Here is an 18,146-nt window from a genome sequence, read left to right on the forward strand (position 1 = left end):
TAAATGAGTTAGTACATGTAAAGGTTCAGACTAGTGCCTGGCACACAATATATGCTGCACAATCTTTTACCTTTTTCAGAAATTAATCATTTTATTACTTATCCATTCCTCAATATTTGCTAAGCACATCCTATCTACCAGATGATGTGTCCAGCCTGGGGAACATGGTATGAACAAGCCATAAATCCCTGACCCCAAGGAATTAATAGTCTGGGGCAGCAGCAACACTAGTAAAAAGAAACTCATTTGAAAGCAATACATCTTCACTTGCTTATCATTTTTTTGTAGTTGAAATAAGATGACTTGAAATATTATATTAGTTTCCAGGGTATGACATAGTGATTCAATGTTTTTATAGATTATGCACCATACAAAGTTACTATAACATGCTGACTATATTCCCTGTGCTACACATCACATCCCTGTGACTTGTTTATCTTATAACTGGTAGTTTATACCTCTTAATCCTCTTTATGTATTCCAGCCTTCTCTTCACTCCCTTTATTCTGGCAACCACTAGTTTGTTCTCATATCTGTAAGTCTGTTTCTGTTATGTTTGTTTTGCTTTTTCAGATTTCATATATGAGCGAAAGCATACAGTATTCATCTTTTTTTGTTTTACTTATTTCACTAAGCATAATACGCTACAGGCCCATCCATGCTGTTGCAAATGGCAAGATTTCATTCTTTTATCACTAAGTAATATTCCACTGTATATATTTTTAGCACATCTTCTTTATACATTCATCTGTGGATGGGCATATAGGTTGTTTCTGTATCATGGCTATCATAAATAATACTGCTATGAAGAATATTGAAACACTTTATAAATATGCTAAGTGTGGGCTCTTTTTCCAACTTATTCCTGAGAGTTACTGCATATACAAAAAGGGCAGAAACTGCATTGAGATGTTGATGCTGAAGGACAAGATAGGCTCAATGGTTGATTAAGTGATAACTGGCCAGCACACCACCAGGCTTCAGAAATTCAGACATACACCTCCAGGAAATTACAAATTTATTCCAAGTTCATCCGAGAAAGTCATACCTGTGCTCACCAAGGGCCTGTAATAGTGTCCATGGCAAACAAATCACTAGGTATAAAGGTTAGGAAGAAAAATGCCAAGATTCGGCAGGAAGCTGTATGAAGTATACTTCCTGGCCTACCTTTTGTCATGTCCAGTAATGCATTTTACCTGGTAACCACTCAAGGCAACACATTGCTTAAATGTACATCATATACCCATCAAACTGTTAAGTATTCAGACAAAAGCACAAGAAATAATTCTCACCTTTCGAGAGTTTATCTTCTGGCTGAGGAAATAAAATTTATGTGCAGATAGGAACTAAGAACCATGCACAGAGGCATGTTTCTGAGAACCAAATCAGCAGTATGAACTGCTGAAAACTTGGAGAAAGGAAAGATCATTAAGAACTAGAAAAAGCAGGTTGTTTTTTGGAGGACGTATTGGGTAAGTTATAAGTTGGGGGATTTAGGGTGTAGACAGAAAGATGGGGAAGCCCAAAGACATGAAAAATGTAAATCGATGTATTTTTATTGTCCTAATTATCGCATTATTCCCTTTCCATATGTTTTCCCATCTTCTCTATCTACAATGATTTAGCATTTTTTGAAGAATTCAGTCCTGTCTAGATTACACAGATAGTTTTCCTTATTCTAATTTCAGTTGCCAAAAATCTAGCATAAGTCTTGATTTTCTTCTTCCTACTTGATTATCTGGACAGAGTAAGAAAAAAAGGATGATTATTCAGGCTTCCATTCATACACATAAGTTTTTCTTACTAATGTCAGTCATTTCAGTTCAGTTCAGTCCTCAGTTGTGTCCTACTCTTTACAAACCCATGGACTGCAGCACTCCAGGCTTCCTTGTCCATCACCAACTTCTGGAGCTTGCTCAAACTCAACTTGCTCAAACATCAAGTTGGTGATGCCATCCAACCATCTCACGCTCTGTCATCCCCTTCTCCTCCTGCCTTCAATCTTTCCCAGCATCAGGGTTTTTCCAAGGAGTCAGTTCTTTGCATCAGGGAGCCGAAGTATTAGAGTTTCAGCTTTAGCATCAGTCCTTTCAATGAATATTCAGGACTGATTTCCTTTAGGATGGACTGGTTGGATCTCCTTGCAGTCCAAGGGACTCTCAAGAGTCTTCAACACCACAGTTCAAATGCATCAATTCTTTGGCACTCAGCTTTCTTTATAGTCCAACTCTCACACATATACATGACTACTGGAAAACCCACAGCTTTGACTAGACGGACCTTTGTGCAAAGCAATGTCTCTGCTTTTAACATGCTGTCTAGGTTGGTCATAGCTTTTCTTCTAGGAGCAAGCATTTTTTAATTTCATGGCTGTAGTCACCATCTGCAGTGATTTTGGAGTCCAAGAAAATAAAGTCTGCCACTGTTTCCCCACCTATTTGCCATGAAGTGATGGGACCAGATGCCATGATCTTAGTTTTTTGAATGTTGAGTCATTTATATGCTGTTTTTCTCATCCGGATTAAATCTTCCTTGCACAGTCATCACCTGGGAGACAGGGAGGGGATGAGGCTTTCTTAATTGCCTTAGAGAAGGCAGAAGTCCAAAAATGCTTCCCAAGGATCAAAGTGCATTTTACACACAGGAAACATATATTTCTATTGTCTCACCTGCTTTTGTTTGCTTTAACTTCAAAATAATCTTAAATTTATAGAAAAATTATGCCTTCATGCTTGATCCTAAGAAAATGAAAATGCCTCTACTAGTGGCATCCCACATTTTAAAACAAAAATACTGACTAAATATCAAGAGGTCCAGTGACACTGAGGTGTTAAATTACTTTTCTGAAATAAGATTGTAAAATGATTATTAGGAAAGCTGTAACTACTTCTAAGGAGAACTTGGCAGGCTACAGTCCCTGGGGTCACAAAGAGTCAGATACAACTGAGCGACTAAGCACAACTACTTCTAAACTCTGGCACGAATATGTTTGCCAATGCTTTGGCATCCACTTAAATTCAATATTTGTACATGGGCAATATAAAAATGCTTATGTATCTTTTATAACCACAAACATTGTAGAGAAGCTCTCAAATAACAACTGGGGGAATAAAACACATGTAACTTATCTGTATTTTATTACTATTGGGAGCACTTTATGATAAATAAAAATATTACATATTTATTATCTCAAAAGAGTTGTCTATGATCACTATCTGTATTTCCTTATCTTTCATCCATTCAAAAACCCAAACCAAGCTGTCTGCCACCCTCTCTCTGCATCAAAATAAGTCTTCCTAAGTTCAACAATAATTTCAGGCTGCTAAATCCACTGAATATTTTTCCAGTATCATCCCACTTCTCCTTCTCAGAAACATGTCACATTTTTTCTACTCCCCTCCATCTTGAAATACCCCCATCCTTTGCCTTCTAAGATAGTACCTTCTTGTGCTTTTCTCTGACTCACTCACTTTCACTCCAGCTCAACCATTGGAGTTAATCTACTTCCTGTTCTCAATCTTTACTCCATCATCTCCTACTCAGAAATCTCTTCCAAGCTCCAGACTTGCAAGTCAATACCTACTTAACATATCCATGTAGATGTCACAAGGGCACCTTAACAGAGTATGACCAGAAGAGACCTCAGGATCTGACTTTTCTCTGTTCCCTAGCTCAGTGATGTCCACCATATCCATCCAGTTATATAAGTCTGAAATCTAGGGGAAGCTTGTCCCCTACAATCCAAATCTAATCTGTCACCCAATCTCACTGAGTTTTTTGAATCTTTATTGTCTCACAGATGCACCCACTTCTTTCCAACTCTACCACCACCTACCTGTCTCTTTCACAGTTCACTGCAATTACCCTCCAATTTGTCTCCTACAGCCACTAATCTTGGCCTGCTCTAGTCTGTTCTCCACTCTGCATATATATATGGTTTGTTTGTTTTCATTTCTATATAACTACATATATATCTTTTTTATTCATTTATCTGTTGATGGACACTTAGGTTGCTTCCATATCTTGGCTATTATAAATAATGCTGCTATGAACACTGGGGTGCAAGCCTTTCTTTGAATTACTGTTTTCGTTTTCTTCAGCTACATACCCAAGGGTAGAACTGCTGGTAATCCCTTTTTTAGATTTCTGAGGAACTTCCATACTATTTCCCACAGTGGCTGCACCAATATACATTCCCACCAACAGTGTCCTAGGATTCCCTTTTCTCCACACCCTCGCCAACATTTGTCATTTGTAGGGGTCTCTCTATGATAGCCATTCTGACAGGTGTGATTGTTCATATATTTTTAGAATGCAAATCTCATCTAGATTCCTCTATCTAACACTCTTCACTGCCTTCCCATCACCTGTGGATGAAGAGAAAGGCCTACAAAGAAACTGACGTGGCTTCTGCTTACCTTTCTGGCTTTATCTATTTCTACTCTATTGTCTATTATAGGTTCCTAGTTCCTCTACCCCACTGGGTCTTTACATGACCTTTCCCCTCATTTTCTCTGCCTAGTTAACTTCCATTTAGACTTCAAATTCAATCAAATGTCACTTCCTTAGGGATGCATCTTGAAGCACCTCCTCAAAATAAGCTAGGTCCTCTTGCTTCACACCTTCATATCACTCTGCCTTTTTCCTTTGTAGAGGTCATATACTTATCCATGCTCATTTCATTATTGACTCTGAGTAAAAATAAGGCTGTATCAGCATTCCCTTTGCTCACCATTTTATCCTAAACCCCCCTAAGTCTTTGCTCTTCATCAGCCATTGTCAGTTGTTACAAGCTCCAAGTGCACGTAGCTCCACAGGGCTAGTGAGTCTACCTGCTGGAACTGGAGGGTCATGTCCCAGGGACCTGGAAAGGCTTCTCCATGTGTTTTGCACTTCAAAAAAAAAAACAGGGCTTATTTAAGACCACCTTCCACAGGGGAAGAGGGAAACAACTTCCAGGTCAAAGAGCACAAAGTAATAAATCTGCCCCAGTATTGGAAGGCATTAACAATGCTACTTCTTCTGTTACACCTTCACACATATTGACTACAACCAGCTGAGAAGATTGATTAACTATTTCCTGTCAACACAGCCAGGAATATCTGGACATCAAAAGGAATAATGTACAGAGTATAACAGCCCATTCTATGCATTCTTTTACTCAGAAGCATTTATTGAATGCTGATTTTGGGCTAAAGCATCTAGTACTATGAGGGGCAGGAGATGGATAATAACAGCTCTTGTTTATGGAGGCTCTACCATGTTCCAGGAATGAAAATTATAAGTGGCAATTTACAAGCCATGTTTCAAGTAAATTACGATTTTATGAAGAACAAACCATAATATAAAACCAAAGGGAGTAAGCAGGCCTATGTAATCTACATTATTCCAGATCCTTAACATAGTCCAAGTTAAAGGCATTTGAGAACTTTATGAGGTCTCAGTTCCAATTAGAATCTGCTCTTCAGGGTTTTTAATTACTCACTAGGACATGAAACTAATTATAGCTCCCAGTGGCCAAATACATTGTATTAAGCATCCAAATTAGAAAAACCCAGAGTTCTTATTCAAACAATTATTTGGAAGATATTTTTAGCTGGCTGTACATTTTGCTGATCTTAAAGTGAACTTTTCCAACCTGGTTATCCTGCAGTTAAAAAAAAATAAATCCAAGCACTGTTTATCTAACAAATATTCATCTGAGTGCCTACTATGTGCTGCTAGGAGTCATGAATATAAAAGTGATCAAGTCATGGCCCCTATCTTTAAGGTTGAGACTCACAAAATAAAGTAAGAGCCACAAAGAGGTGCCAAGCAGAAACTGAGGCACAAAGGAGCCTCCTGCAAACAGAAGGGTGGGAGCAATGTTGGCAATACCCTCATTGAGGAAGTAACATTTAAATTAGTTTCCAAAGGTATATTCAACCAGCAGTTAGAAGATGAGGAAGAAATATAAACAAAGACACAAAGGCATAATGAATATGAAAGGTGGGTCAATCAGTCAGCAAGGCCAGGCCTAGTTCTATCCCACAGTTAAGCAATGTGGAACCATAAAATGATTTTGAACAATAAACTGGTTTTAAAAACTTGCACACGAGCCAGGACTTCTCTGGTGGTCCAGTGGCTAAGACTCCAAGCTCCCAATGCAGTGGGCCTGGGGTTCGATCTCTGGTTAGGGAACTAGACCCCACATATCACAACAAGAGTTCTCATGCTGCAACTAAAAAGAAAATTATCCCACATGTCACAACTAATGATCCCGAAGATTGAAGCTGCAATGAAGACTGAAGATCCAGCATGCCACAACCAAGACCTGGCACAGCCAGATAAATAAATTATACATATATATGTATGCAGGTCAGGAAGCGACAGTTAGAACTGGACATAAAACAACAGACTGGTTCCAAATAGGAAAAGAAGTACGTCAAGGCTGTATATTGTCTCTGCTTATTTAACTTATATGCAGAGTACATTATGAGAAATGCTGGGCTGGAAGAAGCACAAGCTGGAATCAAGATTGTGAGGAGAAATATCAATAACCTCAGATATGCAGATGACACCACCCTTATGGCAGAGAGTGAAGAAGAACTAAAGAGCCTCTTGATGAAAGTGAAAGAGGAGAGTGAAAAGGCTGGCTTAAAACTCAACATTCAGAAAACTAAGATCATGGCATCTGGTCCCATCACTTCATGGCAAATAGATGAGGAAACAGTGCAAAGAGTGGCTGACTTTATTTTTCGGGGCTCCAAAATCACTGCAGATGGTGATTGCAGCCATGAAATTAAAAGACGCTTACTCCTTGGGAAAAAATTTATGACCAACCTAGACAGCATATTAAAAAGCAGAGACATTACTTTGCCAACAAAGGTCCATCTAGTCAAGGCTATGGTTTTTCCAGTAGTCATGTATGGATGTGAAAGTTGGACTATAAAGAAAGCTGAGCACCGAAGAATTGATGCTTTTTAACTGTGGTGCTGGAGAAGCCTCTTGAGAGTCCCTTGGACTGTAAGGAGGTCCAACCAGTCCATCCTAGGCGTACATTGGAAGGAATGATGTTGAAGCTGAAATTCCAATACTTTAGCCACCTGATTCGAAGAGCTGATTCACTGGAAAAGACCCTGATGCTGCAAAAGATTGAGGGCGGGAGGAGAAGGGGATGACAGAGGGTGAGATGGTTGGATGGCTTCACCAACTCAATGGACATGGGTTTGGGTAGACTCCGGGAGTTGGTGATGGACAGGGAGGCCTGGTGTGCTGCGATTCATGGGGTCTCAAAGAGTCAGACACGACTGAGTGACTGAACTGAACGTTTATATATATATATATTTATATATATATATATAAATTTCCACATGAATGTTCATGGTAGCACTGTTGACAATAGGTAAAAGTTGAAAACTATTCAAATGTCCATCAACTAATGAAGCAATAAACATAATATACTGTATCTATACAATGGATTGTTACTCAGCCATGAAAATGAATGATGTTCTGACACATGTGTTCACATGTAATATGAGTGAACCCTGAAAACAATAAACTAAGTGAAAACAGCCAGGCACAAGGTCACATATTATATGTGTCCATCTATATAAAATATCCAGAATAGGCAAGTTTATAGAAATAGAAAGCAAGCTAGCGGTTGCTAGGCTTCCCTGGTGGCTCAGATGGTAAAGTGTCTGCCTACAGTGCGGGAGACCTGGATTCGATCCCTGGTTTGGAAAGATCCCTGGGAGAAGAAAATGGCAACCCACTCCAGGACTCTTGTCTGGAAAATTCCATGGACAGAGGAGTCTGGTAGGTTACAGTCTATGGGGTCACAAAGAGTTGGACACAACCGAGCAACTTCACTTTCATAAAAGAGCAGGAGGACTACAGAGTGACTGCTTCACAGTTAATGGGTTTCCCTTTAGAGTGATGAACATATTTCAGAACTAGACAGTGGTGATGGTTGTACAACACTGTGAATGTAATAAATGACACTAAACTGTACACTTCAAATGGTAAATTTTATGGAAAGTTATAAAAAGTAAAACAAAAAACACAGCAAACTTATAATACAGAAAGTTATAACGTGGACAATGAAAATTCTGCTTCACATCTCCAACTCTCCACTCCTACTCTACCAAAGTAAATGTTATTTTGGTTTTTAATTTTAATATTGCCTTCCAGAAATGTGTTTTGTGTGCATGAATACAAGGGTGTGGGTGAGTGGAGGGTGCTGTATGATTATATGATATACTTTTTCAGTCCATTTAAATTTTACTACTGGGAAATCTTGGGTTCTTAAAATTCCTATACATATCAGTATTAAGTCTAAAAGGACTCACTTTAAATTAGAATTACCTTATAATTGTTTAGCCTTCAAAGTTTTTTTTGTAATTCACGTTATCAATAGCTGGTTGACAAATTGAGATCAATATAGTTGAGCTTTCAAGTGGAGGTTACTAAGGAAAGTTCATTCTGTCAAAATAATTTTTTAAAACCCAATAACAGCCTGAGAAGAGAAAAAGCATTGTGCCTATATAAGCAGGTCTCATGGTGGTGCCAACCTGAGCAGAATCACGATGAGAAAACATGAAGTGTACTTATTATGAAATGGTTTCAGGTAACAATGAATAACTAATTCATAAAAAACAAGTCAGCATGTCACAAGCAGAGGCACCAACTTCAACAGTCAAAAGATTTTGAAAGACAGATCTCAATGAGGAGTATAACTAAATTTAATTTATCCTTTACCGTCAATGAGTTAGTGTAATAAAGACAATGAAACAATGCTTTCATAAAGGAGAAGGGTGAGGCTTTTTAGAAGGTAGGAAACAATGTCCTGGGGACTTTGGGGGAGATGATCAACAGTTATTGCTCAATCTTTTTTATTTTTGCCACACCACACAACATGAGATCTTAGTTCCCCAACCAGGCCTCCAGCCCTTGGCAGTCAAGTTGTAAATCCTAACTGCTAGGGAATTCCCTACTATTCAATCTTTAAAAATGTATCAGAAGGGAAGAATCTGTCTTCACCTTTAATCTTAGAAATTAAACTTGTATTAACAATTTAAGTACAGAAGGCTCCTATAATTTTGCCATTTGACTATCTGAAAACAAAGGGCTACACAGTGGCTTTAGGACAGCAAAGTCATCCAATGTACCGTATGTTTTGTTAGTAACTCAGTTGTGTCTGACTCTCTGCAACCCCATAGACTGTAGCCTGCCAGATTTCTCTGTCCATGGAATTCTCCAGGCAAGAATACTAGAGTGGGTTGCCATGTCCTCCTCCACAATGTTCAGTAATTAGATGTTTATTTCAGAGTTAGGATTAACACTCTGAGTCTCAGCTTCCCTGTCAATAAAATAAGGAAAAGTTTTGTCACCCAGGCAAGCATGTCAAGGGTCCTTAATCTGTATCTAAGCTGTCTCTGTAAAGCAAAAGTGTACCTGTCTTAGGCAAGAAAGATCCTCTGGAGTAGGAAATGGCTACCCATTCCAGTATTCTTGCCTGGAGAATTCCATGGACAGAAGAGCCTGACGGACTATAGTCCATGGGGTCACAGAGAGGTGGACACAACTGATCACACACACATGCAAAAAGTCCACCACTGCTGGTAAATCCCCTTGTTGTTATTTTAGTTGCTAAGTTGTACCCAACTCTTTGCAACCCCATGGACTGCAGCCCTCCAGGCTCCTCTGTCCATGGGATTTTCCAGGTAAGAATACTGGAGGTAGTTTGCCATTTCCTTTTCCAGGGAATCTGCCCCACCCAGGGATCGAACCTGTGTCTCCTGCATTGCAGGCAGATTCTTTACCACTGAACCGCCTGGGAGGCCCCATAGCAAACTCGAGAAAACCAAAAACTGACTGTATCTTCTAGTTTTTACATAATTAGAACAGGAGGGCTTAATGACAAGAAATTAATGGCATTAATTAATTAATCAGCTAGCAATGGCATAAGCTAGCTGAATTTAAAAATTGTGACAAAAGTCCCTCTACAGCTTATTACCACCTCACAGCAATAAGATCTCTGCCTGCCTGCACCATACTAGTTAGACCCACTTCTGACCAGACACTGAAGGAGCACACAAGGGCTGAAAAGAGGCATGAGCTGCTTTCTGGAAAAGTGCCACCTATTTCCACCAGGTGGGATGATAAAAGGTCCCTGTACCCCATAACCTCTTTGGCCTTTTGCTGTAGAAAGCTCTTCTTGCCTGTGATGGGGAGCGGTGCTTTTAGAGCATGAGTTCCTCCTTTTCCATTCTTTGGCCAATGAATAAAGTTTCCGTTTGCGGCTAAAAAAAGAAATTTCTCTTTATTGATGAAAATAAAAACCAGGTAACGAAAGAACCTAACCAGGAATCGGTAACGGTTTCATTTCATACGGTAATCAGGAAAATTATGCTTTGTAAAACACTGAGCACAGAACCTAGAATACAACAAGTGTCTAATAAATGTCCAGTGTTATTATAGTGGGGCTCCCCTGGTGGGTCAGACCATAAAGAATCCACCTGCAATGCAAGTGACCCGGGTTCTATCCCTGGGTCAGGAAGATCCCCTGGAGAAGGGAATGGCTACTCACTTCAATATTCTTGCCTGGAGAATTCCATGGGCAGAGGAGCCTGGCAGGCTACAGTCCAGGGGTTGCAAAGAGTCAGACACCACTAAGCAACTAACACTTTCACTTTTTACTTTCTAACATGAGCATTAACACCATCAGTGTACCTCCTGTCTACGAGTTTACAACCCAGCATCATGGGCTAGAAGCCCAATGCATTAAAGAAGATGACTTACAAAATTTATTTCCTTTTTATTCATGTTGCTGTTTTTCAGTCACTAAGTCATGTCCAGCTCCTTGTGACCCCATGAACTGCATCCAAGCTTCCCTGTCCTTCCCTGTCCCCTGGAGTTTGCTCAAACTCATGTCCACTGAGTCAGTGATGCCATCCAACCATCTAATCCTCTGTCACCCCTTTCTCCTTTTGCTTTCAATCTTTCTCAGCATCAAGGTCTTTTTCAATGAGTTGGCTCTTCACATTGGGGGGGCCATAATATTTTAGTGCAAAACTGCTTAATATAAGAAATGTGCTACTTACATTTAATGGATCAAACTTTTTAAATCATAATTTAAATATACCATGGAACTCATTTTAAAAGTATCATAAAAACCACCACAATATTATAAAGTAATTAGCCTCCAATTAAAGTAAATAAATAAAAAAATTTTTAGTTATTATTGTAAAGCTGAAAATTTACCTTGTATTTTGTTTCCTTAGTGCCTGGGATACACCAGAAAAGAATGACACATTGTTCTCCTCTCTAGAGGGGAACCTAAATATGAAAGCCAGTGTGACCACAGCAATCTGCATGAGTTGTTCTAGAACAAACAGAGCTCATGCGTGTGGAGTTTCCACTGAGCTGACCTTAGGGAAAGCCTTTCCCAGCCAGGACAGAACAGTAATAACAGACAGATGTCTGGAATCAGAAGCCAAATATAGCATCATGTGGTCACAAAGGGAAGCCATGGCCACCATGGATATAGAGACAAGGGACTACCCTCATTTAAAAATGAGATGTCTACGTGCACCCCAATGTTCATCGCAGCACTGTTTATCATAGCCAGGACATGGAAGCAACCTAGATGCCCATCAGCAGACGAATGGATAAGGAAGCTGTGGTACATACACACCATGGAATATTACTCAGCCATTAAAAAGAATTCATTTGAATCAGTTCTAATGAGATGGATGAAACTGGAGCCCATTATACAGAGTGAAGTAAGCCAAAAAGATAAAGACCATTACAGTATACTAACACATATATATGGAATTTAGAAAGATGCTATATGCACCTATATGCAAAACAGAAAAAGAGACACAGATGTATAGAACAGAATTTTGGACTCTGTGGGAGAAGGCAAGGGGGGGATGTTTCAAGAGAACAGCATCAAAACATGTATATTATCTAGGGTGAAACAGATCACCAGCCCAGGTTGGATGCATGAGACAAGTGCTCGGACCTGGTGCACTGGGAAGACCCAGAGGGATCGGGTCGAGGGGGAGGTGGGAGGGGGGATCGGGATGGGGAATACATGTAAATCCATGGCTGATTCATGTCAATGTATGACAAAAACCACTACAATATTGTAAAGTAATTAGCCTCCAACTAATAAAAATAAATGAAAAAAAAATAAAATAAAAACGAGATGTCTGGAATATCGCTTTTCAAAACTGTAGTAAAGTTCTAAAAGGGCAGCAGCTTTGTCTTATTCACAGCTATAGACCCTGAACAAGAACAGCACCTGGGAAATTAGAATAAACACTGAATCAATATCGGGGAGGGAATGAATGCTTGGATCATAAAAGTCTCCAAGAATCCTTGCAGGGTTACAGAAAGAAAAAGGCTTCAAGTTACTGATATTGGACTTTCCAATGACTGTGTTTTAGGGCTCATTTTAAGGTTCCCTTAAAATTTGAGAAATGAGGGCCAAAGTAACATTATTTGGACCCAAATGGGTAGGTATATTAATCATTGAATAATAATAAATAAAAATAAATCATTAAATTAATCATTTAAATAAAGCCTAGACAGAGATGTTGAAAAGGTGAAATGATCCTTTTTGAGGTGCAAGATTAGAGAATCTAGAGGGTTTTTTTGACATTCAGAAGTCACTGACTCTTTTGAGATCTGATGAAAAATGCGTATGTGGACATTGAAACAATTGTGGAAAAGGTGAGAGGTTAATGGATGAACTAGTTAAAGAAAATTATTATAAAAAGAATCTGAGGTTCATTTTGAATCCATCTCTGTTGGCCTACAAAAAAACATCTCATCAACTCTTTTGTAAAACACAAGTATCTCCTTCCTTAGATTAAGAAGCACCAGTTTTGCGTTGTTTCGGGAAGTTTTGGTTGTGGAAAGGCTGTGGATTGGGAGTACTTTCGGATTTTGATTTTATGGGTACTGAGAATTGAAGAATGTTTTAATGACAAGAACAGAGCAAACAAAGATGAAGGAAAAGACCAAGAAAGAGGCGGCACAGTTCCAACAGAGAAGGAATCAGGAGAAAACTAACAGGAGCACAGCAGGAGATTCTGGACTGGGTTACAAAATGAGTCACAGTTTTGCTCTCTAGAGTTCAAAGCTCAGAAAGGAAGGAGGCTAGCTGAGAGAATTAAGTACTCAAATGGCTGAAATGATAACCAGGGTATTTAAAATCAAATCCAGAGAAATAATAAATATTAGAGAAGAAATAGATCTAGATTCAAATCCCAGCTCCATTCCTTCCTAGCTGTATCCCACTCAACAAGTCACTAACAGTTTCTCTGTTTACCTTGCCGACACAGAGAACTTGACCTTAAATGGTAAATCCTGAAATAAAATGTGAACTGTGGTTGGAATGTGTTGTTTGTGACTTCATCACGGGCCATAGGATCCAGTTTTTAAGAATATTAAACACATAGCATATAATGCAGTTCAGTTCAGTCACTCAGTCGTGTCCAACTCTTTGAGACCCCATGAACCACAGCACGCCAGGTCTCCCTGTCCGTCACCAACTCCCAGAGTTCACCCAAACCCATGTCCATCAAGTCGGTGATGCCATCCAACCATCTCATCCTCTGTTGTCCCCTTCTCCTCCCGCCTTCAATCTTTCCCAGCATCAGGGTATTTTCAAATGAGTCAGCTCTTCACATCAGGTGGTCAAAGTATTGGAGTTTCAGCTTCAGCATCAGTCCTTCCAATGAACACCCAGGACTGATCTCCTTTAGGATGGACTGGTTGGATCTCCTTGCTGTCCAAGGGACTCTCAAGAGTCTTCTCCAACACCACAGTTCAAAAGCATCAATTCTTTGGCACTCAGCTTTCTTTATAGTCCAACTCTCACATCCATACATGACCACTGGAAAAACCATAGCCTTGACTAGATGGACCTTTGTGGACAAAGTAATGTCTCTGCTTTTTAATATTCTAAGTTGGTCATAACTTTCCTTCCAAGGAGTAAGCGTCTTTTAATTTCATGGCTGCAATCACCATCTGCAGTGATTTTGGAGCCCAGAAAAATAAAGTCAGCCACTGTCTCCACTGTTTCCCCATCTATTTGCCATGAAGTGATGGGACCTGATGCCATGATCTTAGATAACCCCACCTTCAGATTAGCACGAGTTCTGACAGGTCATAGCAGATTTTGTTAATCACTAAATGATCAGTCATACAAGGGCAGGGCAGAGTTTGCATATTTCATTCATCAGTGTATTTCCAGTAGTGAGCCCAGTCTTTCGCTCAGGAAGCAGTCCACGTTTACAATAAGTACAATAAGCTTCCTTGCCAACAGCACATGTTCTCTGAGGTCAGTGACTGTGCCTCAGAGAGGTGGGCCACTCTAGTAAGGAGAATGTGGGCTTTGGTCATGTTAATTCAAAACCCGTTTCTGGATGCATGACTTCTCAAGTCTCAACTTTCCCAACTTTAAGAGGAAACAATCACATTGAAGAATAAAAGAGATACTGGAAGTAATGTAGTAAGAAACATGGCAGCAAATGCTCTTTAGATCTTTCTTCCCAGAGGGTCAGTGGCATGAGCAGTGAGGCTGCACACCAGAGGTCCAGTGACCTCCCACACCCCATACAATTCACCTTGGGCCGAGCTTCCTTCGCCACCCATTCACCTGCATGAATACCACCATGTGGAGATGTGCAAAAACACTACAGTGAGCAAGAGGTTAAGGATTTGCTAGGCGCGGAGGGAAGTAAGAGGACAAAATGAACATGGTATGTGTTGAGTATCCAATAAGTGACAGGCATTTTCATACATTATCTCATTTAATATTTAGCAAAAGTAAATCTCATTCTACAAATGCAGAAACTGGGGCTCAGAGAGGTTTAAATGTCTCACCCATGGGCTTTGAGCAGGTAGGTGGTAGAGGCCTGACTTGAACTCAGGTCTTCATAGGATTTGCTCCTGCTACCCCAAGATACTACCTTCAAAACAATTCTCTTCCTTGCTCTTGCTTTCAGGTAAATGTGCTTTAAAGACCCAAGACATCTTTTACCTATCTTTAAAGTCAACCTGACCCAGTGGGAAGAATTAAACAATTTAGTAATATGTGAGCACACAGTGTCTCACAATTACCTATCTGCAAATGAATTACACATGCTGGAGTTTCTCTTTCAAAATGCTACATGCTACTTAAGTAGAAAAACTAACTCAATTCAAAATGCCCAATACTAAATTGTTGACTAGAGAATTTTTTAAAAATTAACTTTATTTTGAATGAGTTTTAATTGATGAATTAAAAGTAGCCAGTCATTATCATTCTCTGGGCCTAAATGATGTTAATAAAATGAAAGATTAGGTGGAGAAGGGAGAAGGAAGACAGAGGAAATCATGTCCCCCCTCTCTGAGATGCTACACAAGCCCAGGGCTTGAAATGAAGAACTGAGCACCCAAGACCGCCCACAACTAGTTCCATCACACAACCTATACGCTGAGGTTACCCAACATGCAACCCATCTACTACCCACGCCCGAATCTCCTGGGACTTTTGTGACTGCCACTTCCAAGGACTTACTCCAGATCTACAGATTCAGATTCTCTGGAAGATGATACCCAGGAAATGGCATTTTAACAAACACCCCAGATGTTTCTGATTCATCCCAAGGTTTGGAAACAGCTTTGGGTGCTCAGTGAAAATGCAAAGATCAAGATGATTCTGCATATTTATTTACTTTGTGGGGATATAATTGTCTATAAGAACCTTGAAAACATTTTAATGAATAATATATTTATCCCAGCAACTCTAAAGACCAGGCAGTCCCACTTTCAAACTCAGGGAAATCAAGTCTTAATGTATACGTGACAAGTCCACGCTTTACAATCAGGAATCAACTACTTGCACCTAGAGGAGAGGGATAAACAGTTACCAATTGATTGATTAGTGCATTTTATACTGTAAATCTAATCCACTTGATTAACTTACCTTTGTATGCAATTCCTAGCTAATTTTATCTTGTGGGGGAATGGCATTTTTCTAAATTTATAACTTCAGTATGCTCCTTAGTTACAAATAGACTCCCTGACTCAACTACTAATTGCATGTTCAGGACACTCTTTTATTCTTCTGTACAACCCCCAGGAAAGGTAAATTTTTTAGATAAATTACTTCCTTTTCTTCCTCCTTACCACTGATTAAAGGCAATCCACTAGCCAATTCTCTCACCTGCTATCCTACCATTTCAAATTTTGGAAATGGAAATGTAGAAATAAAGAAACCTAATTGTTGAACAGCTTCTTGTGATTAAGCAAATACCTCTCATCTTTCCTTAGTTTAGCAGTCTCTCTTCCTTTGCTTCTGGGGACTTGCCCCAAGCCTAAGGGGTCCCTGAAGCCTGAGGGTCAAGTACCCAAGGCAACAATTCATTAGCCACGGGCTTTACTGGAGTCTTCCCAGTTGGAGGAGCTCTGAGTCTCATCACCTTGGAAACACAACAGCAGGCTCCCTGAATATACAGAGTATAGATTTTTAAGCACCATAAGAAAACAGGGTTTAGTTATCCCCAAATGTAAAAGTCATGATTCAAAACTGTCACTGACTAGGAAGCATCTTTAGTCAGGAATAGCATCTTCAAGCTGACAAGTCACAAATACGTGTACTTTTGCTAACTAAACCGGTAGTTGGGGAAAAGCTCAAAAATATCCCATCTATCTTTAATTTTTCTCCTAAAAACGGAATGGCTTCCTCTGAAACTTGCCAGGCCACTGCCTATACAGTTAACACTGGTATGTATGGAACACTCAAGTTACCTACGTCTTTGTAGAAATCCTGATTTTTGGAAACAGAAGTGCAAAAGATACACTCATAGAAGACATTTTGAACCTTAAAATGGAACTGCTTGTTTTGATGCAAATGGCTGGGGGTGGGGGGAGGGGGCGGTGAGGCGGTAAATTTCTCTCGGACTATCCTTTCTAGTATTACAAGTTGTCTAGTCTGGATCATTAGTATCAATATGTTGTTTGCTGAATAATCAGGTGAATGAAATCAGTTCTTATTCAAATGCACTGAAAGGGCTCAACAACACTGATCAAATGACCCTTCTATTATTTCGTTCACAATAAATTCAATCAAATTTACGGAGAGCCTAGGCGGTGCTAGGCACTATGCCAGGAGCCTGAGAATGAATGAAGCGAGGTGCTAGTTTATTAATGATCTCAAGATTTGAGAGGGTACAGCCTCGCTCCCCCTTCCACAGAAGCCTGCACGGCTGTGGAACCAATCGTACCCTACATCTCCCAGCACCTGGGAACACTTTATTTCCAGTCCAGCCCACGAACCCAGCGCCTGGGCTCTCCCGGAAAGAGACAAACCCTTAAGTTCAACTCCACGCCGAGCTAACTCCGGGGTCCGCGGCTCACCGGGCGAGATTCCTCGCACCTGTCCGCCCGCCCGTCGGGGTGCGCCAGACCCCGCACCCGCTTACTTTGCCACTGTCGCTCACACCAAGGAGGTGATCCCGCAGCACCTCCATGGGGCAGGTCCAGGTGGAGTGGACGAACGTCCCTCGGAAGATGTGCGCCAGGGGCGGCATCCGGGCAGCACACATGTGAGCGGTGGAGCGCAGCGCGGAGTTCGTGGGCGGAGGCGGGCGCGCCGGCCGAACGCGCGGCGACGACTCCCTGTGGCTGCGGGCAGCTGCCGAGCCGGCACCCGCTCCGGCCTCGTCCTGCCCCCGCTTCCCCGCGCGATCGCCTGCCCCCTGCAGGCCGCGCCCAGGGGCTGGCTTCCTGCCTCCTCGATGCCAATAGGATTTGTCTCCCGTTAGTTGGCTCCAGTCTTTCTCTCCTCCTCTGCTTTAGTTTTTGATACATTAACTCTTTGAGTTTCCAAAATCACCGCTCACGTCGCGATTCTTTTAACCCTTGGTGGCTGTCGCCCATGCAGAGGGCGGGAGATGAAGGGAGGAGCTGGAGGAGTCAGGATTCCAGCCCTGTAACTTTAATTGATCACTGCATCTGCTTTCTCCTCCGCCTTTCTTTAATTGGCACACCCAGAGTTACATCTACCTGCTTTCTTTGCCCTTTAAACTCTTAGCTATTTGTGGCTCAACTCTGGATTTTTTCAACCACAAGGTCTTACCTGGCACTAGTTCAGTGCCAGGGTGACA

The 18,146-nt window shown here is 40.7% G+C and overlaps 1 protein-coding gene across 3 annotated transcripts in view; it reads right to left on the minus strand.

Annotated features, from left to right (window-relative positions):
* GDA (guanine deaminase) overlaps window positions 1-17,826 on the minus strand; it is a 93,523-nt gene extending 75,697 nt beyond the window's left edge. Inside the window, exon 1 of one of the 3 annotated variants that reach the window (XM_070480352.1) lies at window positions 17,463-17,826. In XM_070480352.1, coding sequence (XP_070336453.1) covers window positions 17,463-17,585 — 123 coding nt within the window. In that variant the 5' untranslated portion in view covers window positions 17,586-17,826. The remainder of the gene's footprint in view (window positions 1-17,462) is intronic. The other 2 variants (XM_070480351.1, XM_020878637.2) reach the window with 2 other exon arrangements.
* Between the last annotated feature and the right edge of the window lie 320 nt (window positions 17,827-18,146).

The sequence above is a fragment of the Odocoileus virginianus genome, chromosome 18 (genome assembly GCF_023699985.2).
Source record: "Odocoileus virginianus isolate 20LAN1187 ecotype Illinois chromosome 18, Ovbor_1.2, whole genome shotgun sequence".
Classification (NCBI taxonomy): Eukaryota; Metazoa; Chordata; class Mammalia; order Artiodactyla; family Cervidae; genus Odocoileus; species Odocoileus virginianus.